The 9523-nt window shown below is 32.4% G+C and overlaps 1 protein-coding gene across 1 annotated transcript; it reads left to right on the forward strand.

Moving 5' to 3' along the window:
- Nucleotides 1-533: 533 nt before the first annotated feature.
- On the forward strand, nucleotides 534-8441 carry LOC128169167 (sulfotransferase 1B1-like). Its single transcript, XM_052835331.1, has 5 exons — nucleotides 534-694; nucleotides 3220-3549; nucleotides 4275-4378; nucleotides 5000-5147; nucleotides 5961-8441. Exons 1-5 carry the CDS (start codon nucleotides 556-558, stop codon nucleotides 6068-6070), a joined length of 831 nt encoding a protein of 276 aa, XP_052691291.1. The 5' UTR covers nucleotides 534-555; the 3' UTR covers nucleotides 6071-8441.
- Nucleotides 8442-9523: the final 1082 nt, after the last annotated feature.

Below are 9523 nucleotides of genomic sequence, written 5' to 3' on the forward strand. Positions count from 1 at the left end.
GGTAGTCGGAGATAAAAGGGAAATAATGCGTATTTATGAATTCATGTCAGCTTTAACTCATGTTTACCACTTTTGAAAGACATGAGAGATAGTGCATGGAGTTCTTGATTTGTCTTATGCTATCCAAAAAGAATGTCTGAGACTCTCATTCATGTCATCCACAATGCCCTAGAAAGAGTTATGGACACATTGAATTATCATAGAATTGGAAAACAAACACACTTTGTCCATCTAGTCGTTCATCCTTTTTATCATGTCCATTTCTAGTAATGAATGCTATATGTCATCAGGATAAAGAGGAATTCCAATATTTGTTTTGTTAATAAGGATTCCGTGCTCATTGAAATAAGTGCGAAACAGGAGATGAATCCCAGTTCATTCTTAGCTGTAACTCGTTGCAGCAAGAACGCATTCAATGTTTATCAAATGATGGTAAGTAGAAACGTTATCGCACTACTTAATATTCACCCTGAACCCTTCTAATTCTTAAACATCAACATTTAACACAACGCCCCGACGATTATATTTCATTTGCTGCGCACGCAATATTTTCCAATGGCGACTTTAAGGGTAGGTGATTTGGTTCTACCAAGCTTTCCACCCTATGTGAAAGACGCCCGCAAACACATTAGTGACATCGAGAACTTTCCTACAAGAAAAGATGACATTTTATTATTTAATTACCCAAAATCAGGTAAGTTTTGTTCACAGGAAAACTCCTGTTTCCAAATTCGACCTCTGTGTGATAGTAGATTTAAGCTTAGACGTTGATTTCTTTTTATTTTTCTCCTTTCATATTTAAAATACAAGTTTTGTAATAATATTTGAAATACCTGACGTTCGTATGGGTAAAAATTCAGTCGGTCACTGCATTCATTCTGGTTTTGTTTACATACCATATGGGTCGTGTTTGTACATAGAACCTAAGACAACTTTTGTGAAAAGGAAATAAAATGCATCAACTAGGTATTATACAACTGTATAAAAATATGTTTTGTGATATAATTATTCTTTTGTATTCTTATAGTTTTGTTATTTTTTGTTTAGAAATACCTTTGTCATTGATGGATAGAATTACATGATATTCATGCTTCGTTGCTAATATCTAGCAGAATTTAAAATCCTGCACTTACAAGCAGATATTTATAAAATCACATATTTTCGATTAACAACTTTAAAATATCAAAGTAAGCAAATATCTTTATTTATGTATTTAATCGTAAGGTCAAGATACAAAGCCGTAAGTACAAATTATCTATCAATTTCGAGACAATACATATGTATGTATATCGGTATATACGGAATACCTCGTAAGAACAACTCGTGCAGGATAGTTCGTGACTACGAGATGGCGAGCCGTACGAACAATATGACCCAAGGCGCACAAACAACAAAACAAGTTGATGTTATAACGCGATTATAAGTTTTAATATTTGCATTTTTCAGTGTCTTTGCCTGTGACAACACTACGTACTTTCGGTCAGGGCTTTATTGGATTTGATCACGCCCCGACCGAATTTACCATCATATAATACTCAAAGAATGATTCTTAATTCCTTAAATAATGCAATATGTAAGTACTAAATACTAAGTCGTGAGAATGAGACTAGGTTGTACCTAAGAGACACAGATCGCACAAACGATCAAGTCAAATTTACGATAATGAATCATACAAAGAATAATCGAAGTACTGAAGAACTGAAAGCCGGGCTCTTTTGGCATGTCTTTATGCATACTTTGTAGTAAAGACTGAAAATCTCTCTCTCTCTCTCTCTCTCTCTCTCTCTCTCTCTCTCATGCTTTTAATATTGGCAAAGCGTCAGTTAGCAACCAAATTTTGTAATCGGCCATTAACAAAAATATGTTCAAGGCAGTTGCTGCCTTTAATTTAAAACAAGCGTTATATATTCAATCCCCATTTCTCCTACGGTCAGCAAAGTAGTTCATGGAAATTCATGCGCATTGTATATGTCCAAAATGCATAGTCTTGTTTTTAAAACACGTTATTAATAAGAAAACTAAAAAAGATAGACAATTCTCTCAAAATTAAAAAAAAGAAACAAATGCCAACACTTTTGACAAAACTTGGCTCTTTGTGTAACTATTTGGTATGGCGGAAGCTTTTACTTTGACGCTGTTTGATTATTTGTTTACTTTTGAAGTTTTGCTATTTATAGTAACATTTGCCTGCCTACAGCCAGGACTCTGCTTTCAGCAGAGCCCGGCTAAAACTTTGTCATACTAACGACATAGTAAAAAAATATGACGAGAAAATGAATCGTAACAACGGAAATTTGTCACTAAGTCTTTGTTTTAAAAAAAGTACTAAGAAATGCATGCGAGAAATATCTAGCGGTTACGTTGATGAATGTCGCTTGAATGAGACACTAGGTATACAAACAGCCTATGATTTGTAGTAAAACGATACTAAAATTAATCTAGTCACTGTATCCCCCCTTCAAAAAAAAAGTCTTAATAACAAGATAAATGTCGTATCTCATGCGTAAAGTATATCGTATCTCGTTTGAAGGTCTTAATACCGGTATGTCGTACATACAAATTAGTTTATTTCGTTCGTAATATTTACTTTTTATGTTCATACATATAACTTCTATATGTATTTTTTGTGCCACTGAACATTATGCATGTTCAACTTTGCATCAAGTAATCTTGAAATAGTATCTCTACATACGGCTAGTTAAACAAGAGGCCCACTGGCCATGATGGTCACCTGAGATGGACCTGTCAGGGAGTCTCATAATTTAAGTCTTATTTAATAGCTGAAGACTCCTCAGACAGTAATATCCGCTTTTGCATGTATTATTTGATGTTTGCAAGCATCAATTCATTGATGAGGATGGAAGTGGGGGCAAGGGTGGGGGGGGGGGCAAGAGTAGGAGGAATCTGGGATTATCGATATCCTCGATCCATGGGCCAACTATTGTAAAATTTAGGTAAAAATGGCCTACAGGCCTTAAATGGTCGTTTTATATAACATTCACAGTTTCATTACTGGTAATAAATAATAATTACAACATGAATACAGTTTATTGCTACAAGTATACGATGCACATGAAATTAAAGTTTCAAAAAGAAAAATGTAAAATCGGACCGCACACGACCAACGGCAAAAGGTTAAACTAAAGTGACCTAAATATATGTTCAATTCATATCTAGAAATTAAGCTGCAACTTCATAATTTTTCCATGACTATCACAGGGAACCATTGGTTAAACGAGATCATACCCCGACTTCTACACAACAAACTGGATTCAGACCACATGCTGGATAAGAGCTTACTGGACTATGTGGAAGATCTAGAAAGCATGGACTCGATTCCCTCCCCAAGAGTTATGACGTCACACCTTCCTCCTCGACATCTTCCAAAGGATCACATAAAAAATGGTGGGAAAATTATCCATATTATTAGGAACCCCAAGGACGTGGCACTTGCGGCTTTCCACCACTATAAACAGGATCCTTTCGCGGCTGAGGTCCTTGGCGTCTCCAAAGATCTATCTGCATTCCTGGACTTGTTTCTGAAAGGAGGTACATGTACTACACCAACAATTACTTGATTAACATTAAGTGTAACTGCATATGGAAATTTAAAATTGTGATATAAAATTGTACGACTGCTATCAACTAATTATAGTATGACAGGTAGAACCTCAAAGTGGCATTGGTTCAACGTATCGTAAACAATTTTTTTTAGCTGATTTTTTTTATCTGGTGATTAGGTTTGAACATTGATAATTAGATCCTAGCATTTGTCACATTTATTTGATGTCGTCTAAACCTGAAAAATGTAACAAAAAACATGACCCGAGCTTTGTTTATATAAAAAAGCATTTTGGGCTCTGTGACTCACTTATACGCGCTAAAATTTTATGAGAAATGCCTTAATGAAGCATTGAAACATTAAATACGGAAAAAAGAATTCTATCAAAAGTAAAAGTATGATAAAATCGATTTGACGTGTTTGGTATATTACTGTTATCACATGTACATGTATCATAAACTTGAGGTGAATTAGTTACTTCCATTGAAGCTTTGATAATACTTTGCATGATAAATGGATTAATAACAGTGCATCTTGTTTTCATTGTTAAAATGTTATAAACATGATATATGTATATTACAGCGTAGTTGGATATTTGATAACAAACTATCAACGGTGTTTGTTCGTCCACATTTATTAGACTAGTGCAATGTAAGAAAAATATCCGGTATTTTATTTCATTTTATTTTCTTTTATATATGTGCGTAAACAGAGACTCTCTATGGCAGCTGGTTTGATCGAGAAAGAGAGTGGGAAGAAGCAGCAAAGAAAAATCCAGATAACTTGCTTGTTATATACTATGAGGACCTGAAACAGGTACATCCTAGCATTAACCCTAGCCCTGCCCACCCTAACCATAGCACTGCTAAATATACCCCTATACTTAGCCCTAACCCTAGCACTGCTAGCCCTCAACATAATGTTGGATACAACTACTAGATGGTTTGGATTAGGTCGTTGTTAGCTTTCGAATAGGATAATAATTTACTTTGTAAACACTGTTACTGGATATACTTTAAGGATAGGAACAGCGAATATCAAGTTCATATAAAATCGTAACTAGTTAAGGTTTGAAAAATGTGCCTAATATATAGGGTTGATATGAGAAATAGTAGGCTTATACAGGCATACTATGTCTAGGTAAGACAAGATTTACTAAATGTATAGGATTGTAGAGGCTTAGAAAGATATTGCCGAGTGCATGCTTCTTGTACATACATGTAGGATTTTAGAGATTAAACTTGCGCAAAAAGCATTTAACGTTAATAAAGATAATGCTTTGTTAAGAAAAGAAACTTATGTGCCGGTTTATCAAGCACTTTTTTTAATTATACGGTATATAGATATTCAATAAGACGAAATGTGTGCTGTTAATTAAGATCCGTATTCCGGTATTCTAGACATTTGTGAAAAATGTATAATGATTTGAAATTATAGAATGGAATGGAGAGCATGAAGAAATTAGCCACTTTCTTGGGTACAAGTATAGACACCGACTTTCTACAATCTGTTTACGATACATGCACTATCGAAGAGGTTAAAAAGAGAAAAACTACTCCCTTTGACAATATTTTCCACAGAAAAGGTAATCTAGAACTGATAAAAATTTATTGAATTTAGTTTAAATGATCGGTTAAATTTCGGTACATACAATGTACAATCATTGACAATATCTTCCAGAAAAAAAGAATTAAAAACGGATGGGTTTATTCTGATATGTTTACAATGCAATGCATGGTGTGTGAAATTTTTCTTTTTTGAAATTGATATCGATGAATAATGTAGAGGCGCAAACACGCGTTAAAGACATTATGACGCCTTTTCAAAGATGTTATTACACGAAAAGGCGTTATAACGCAAACAGGTATGAAAACGCTATTCTAAAAGGAAATCTTAAAACTTTCTTTAAGGTGTCATAACGCCTTTTTTTCGATGCCTTTCTTTGGTGATACATGCAGGATATGAAGGGGGTGACATTGCAGAGAAATGCCTAACCCGCGTTATAACGCCTTTTATCGCACTGTCATATTTTCCAAGTGTTGAGAATAAAAACTACAAATATCAAGACATGGATGAATTGCATCCTGTTTTTGTAATAGTGAAATATTTAACACATTTATTAAAATATTTACACTCTTAATTGATAGTTCAATAATGGCGCCTAAATTATAAATTGTAAGAAAAAAGTGTATTTTTGTTTCATATTTTTATATCCTTGATCACTGATTGAGAAAAGGTGTTGATTTAAACATTTCATACTAATATCATTTGAAAAATATAAAAACGTAAAAATAATTTTTAAAATAATATAAATAAATTTTTTCAACTTGCCTATTCTCAGTTCAGGGCCTAGTTTTTTTTATTTCAATTCCAATATTCAATATTTCAATATTTCCAGGTGTTGTGGGTGACTGGAGATCAAACTTCACAGAAAGTGACAACGAGAAATTTGATCAGGTTTACAAGGAGAAAATGAAAGATTCAAACCTTAAAATACGATTTGTTTAATATTGATAAACTATACACAATCATTTATACCAGATGGTGACTATAATTTTTATTGTGACTGTAAGATAATCGTCTGTTACAGTTTTTTAGTTTGGATCCCCTAACTCACCAAAGGGACGTTCTATTGGCGACCGTTTTCATTATTTGTTGTACGTATCACCATTTTGTATATAACAACTCGGATTATCTTGATCAAACGAATGTAGGATGTGCAAGAGGAATAAAGCAAATGAATCAATTAATGTAAAGAACGTACAAATGAATGCAACATATATGAATATTCATTATTACTTGACACGTAATTCACAAACCACTATTATATACCTGACCATGATAAAATCCCTATTTTGTCTGAAACAACTCTGATTATCTTGATAAAACGAATGTAGCATGTGTAGGTGGAATAAAACAAAAAGAACAAATAAGTGTGAAGTACGTAAAAATAAAGGCAATTTTTAAGAAAATTCATTATTACTTGATATATTATACACAAACGACTTGTATACACCTGGCCATGATAAGCAGTACTGCATTTACTATGATTCTGAAAATTACTAATGAAGAGAAACGGATTCTGTTGTTAAGATGGGATCATGAGTTGCTAGTAAATTCTTTCATTTGTGACCGTAAAGCCATTTGGGCCCTTTTTTTCTGTTTGATTGCCTCTACAGTGATGTTTAACTTTGTTGTTGTTTTTTTATTTCTTTAATGTATAAAGCTGTTGTAGAATTATTATTGATTACTTGATAAACGATTTTTGTCAACTATTACTCCGAAACAATTTGAGGAATTGTGATAATGTGATAATTGTAAAAGTTTGCTTGAAGTGAGAATATAGAAAGCTGCGAGAACTTGTGTTCAAATACATTCTATCTTACATGATAAAATGTGTCAAACATGTGGCAACATATGTATCATATGTGGTTGACCTAAAATTATTCACTTCTTTAAAATAAGGATAGACGATGAGGCATTTACCTTAAAGATATAAGAAATACAAATTGTAACATTTTAGGAAGTCTTAACGGATCTTCTCTAATTCCACAGTAGTTGGAGATGAACTGAAGGCATAGTAAAAATGTTCATGAAGCCCTCTTTACCAAATTGAGAAATTGATAGCTCCTTGTCAGTGGTTCAGACCATTTGGCGCGGCCAATATGGTCATATACTGAAGATGAAATTAATCTTAGAAAATATTCTAATTATAATAACTCCAAAACATAATACTGCAAGACAGATTCATCTGCAGACTGTCGGCCTTTTGTTGATTTAGAAATCTTGTCATATACTGTATATACCGAACAGGACTCGTTTTACATAAGAGCTCAGGGCGAAATCGTAAAAATTTACAGCCTCATGGAATTATTTTTTATTAAATAAAAATCATGTAAAATCTTTTCTTATAAAAAATCATATGAAACCATTTTTATTTATCTTGCAATTAAAATAATTTTTAAATCTTTAGTTCTTAAAGCTTAATCGCTCAATTAAATGGAAATACTGATCAGAAGACCTAAATAATCAAGTTTGATGAAATACACAAAGTTGCAAATGCTCGTTAGTTTGGATTTAACTCAATGTTGGAACATTTGTAGATGTTTTATAAAACAAACACTAGCCTATTGAATCGAAGTTGAAATCATTAATAAGGATCGTCAGGATGAGCTCCTTGATAGCTAACGTGATTTTCAGTTTTATAAACTAGACAGGTATATGTTTTCCTTTATTTTGTTATTTAAATCTGTAAGTTTATTTTAAAAAAATTCATGTCAGCTCAAATTTTCAGGTCAACTGATATATGTTCATGAATTTGTTTCATATTCCTGCATAACAATTGATAGTGATGATATGTCATAGTTTTTTTTTCAACTTATTGCACGACGGAGTATGATAAAAGCCAGACAATATCATCTAATTTGACTCAGAACAATGTATCTTTTGCATACAAATTTCAGGTCATCTAAAATTTTCAGGTCAATTCCAATTTTAAAGTCTTTCGCACTTCTGCGTAAATAACCGAAACTGACGCTATTTAATGATAGATTTCAACACGTATATACCTAGATATATGATTAAAAACTCACCAATAGACATTAAAATTGATGCATAACATAAAATTTATTTATTAACGTTAACTAAATGTATAAAATTTCAGGTCAGTTCGAATTTTCAGGTCAATTCAAATTTTCAGGTCTTTTGCATTCCTGCTTAGATAACTGATCAGTATGATATATTTTAAAACATATATACCTGGTAATATAATAAAAACTCACAAATAGACATTAATATTGACGCCTAACATAGAAATGTATCAATTATATAAAATTTCAGGTCAGTTCAAATTTTCAGGTCTATTCAAATTTTCATGTCTTTTGTATTCCTGCTTAAATAACTGATCAGTATGATATATTTTAACACATATTTACTTATGAATTTAATTAAAAACCAAACGAAGTCATTTCATTTGACCAAAATCTAAGACAATTATCATTTATATAAAATAGACAATAAAAGAATAGAAATATAGTTGAGATATCTTAAAGAAACGTATATTAACTCATGTTTACATGAGAGATAGCTGAGTTCTTGATTTGTCTGATCCTATCCATGTAGAATGTCTGATACTTTCATTCATGTCATCCATAATGACTAGAAAGAGTGATGGCCACATTGAATAATCATAGAATTAGAAAACAAACACACTTTGTCCATCGAGTCGTCCATCCTTTTTATACAGCAACCCAGAAGTATTTGGCTGTTACGATATAAAAAGGATGTAGACATAAACATTCTTAATATGTCTGAAAATATTCAGCCAACCGAAAATGATTTTGTAATGGGTTCATCTATCGAATTAATTTTCTGAAATTGCCTTATAGAGAGAATGCTGCCTCCACATCTATTGCTCCCAAGCACGTTACACGAGGCTATGGAACTTTTTTGGAACTTTATAACGTTTTTTTAAAATTTAACGAAGTTACACATTTTCTGCAAGAATAAAATCAGGAATGTTAAACACACAACACTACACTTTAGAGTTTTAATTTAATCTGCTCACACCAAGGTGGTAAAAAACACTTTTTAAAAGTCATGGGTAGTAATGGCGGTTATCACCTATAATTCTCAGCGCAAATTCTTTGCAGCAAGTTGAACATGGGGATACTATAAAAAATATCGCGTACAGAGCAATGCAAATCAGGATTTCAAATAACAACAAAAACAGTTTAATAAAACTAACGTGTAATCAAATTAACCTCTTTCAATCATAGCATATATAATGTTGTTTGTTATCATAATTATCACATTTCTGATATACTGAGATATCGGCTGATTAAATAATGTTGACATAACACACGACCCGTTTCTTAACAAGATTGGAATATAGTCAGAAACATTAATTAATAAAGCATTTCGCAGTAAGCAGTCGACAGTAAGCAGTTATCATAAAAGCTG

This window comes from Crassostrea angulata, chromosome 1 (genome assembly GCF_025612915.1).
Source record: "Crassostrea angulata isolate pt1a10 chromosome 1, ASM2561291v2, whole genome shotgun sequence".
NCBI classification, from domain to species: domain Eukaryota; kingdom Metazoa; phylum Mollusca; class Bivalvia; order Ostreida; family Ostreidae; genus Magallana; species Magallana angulata.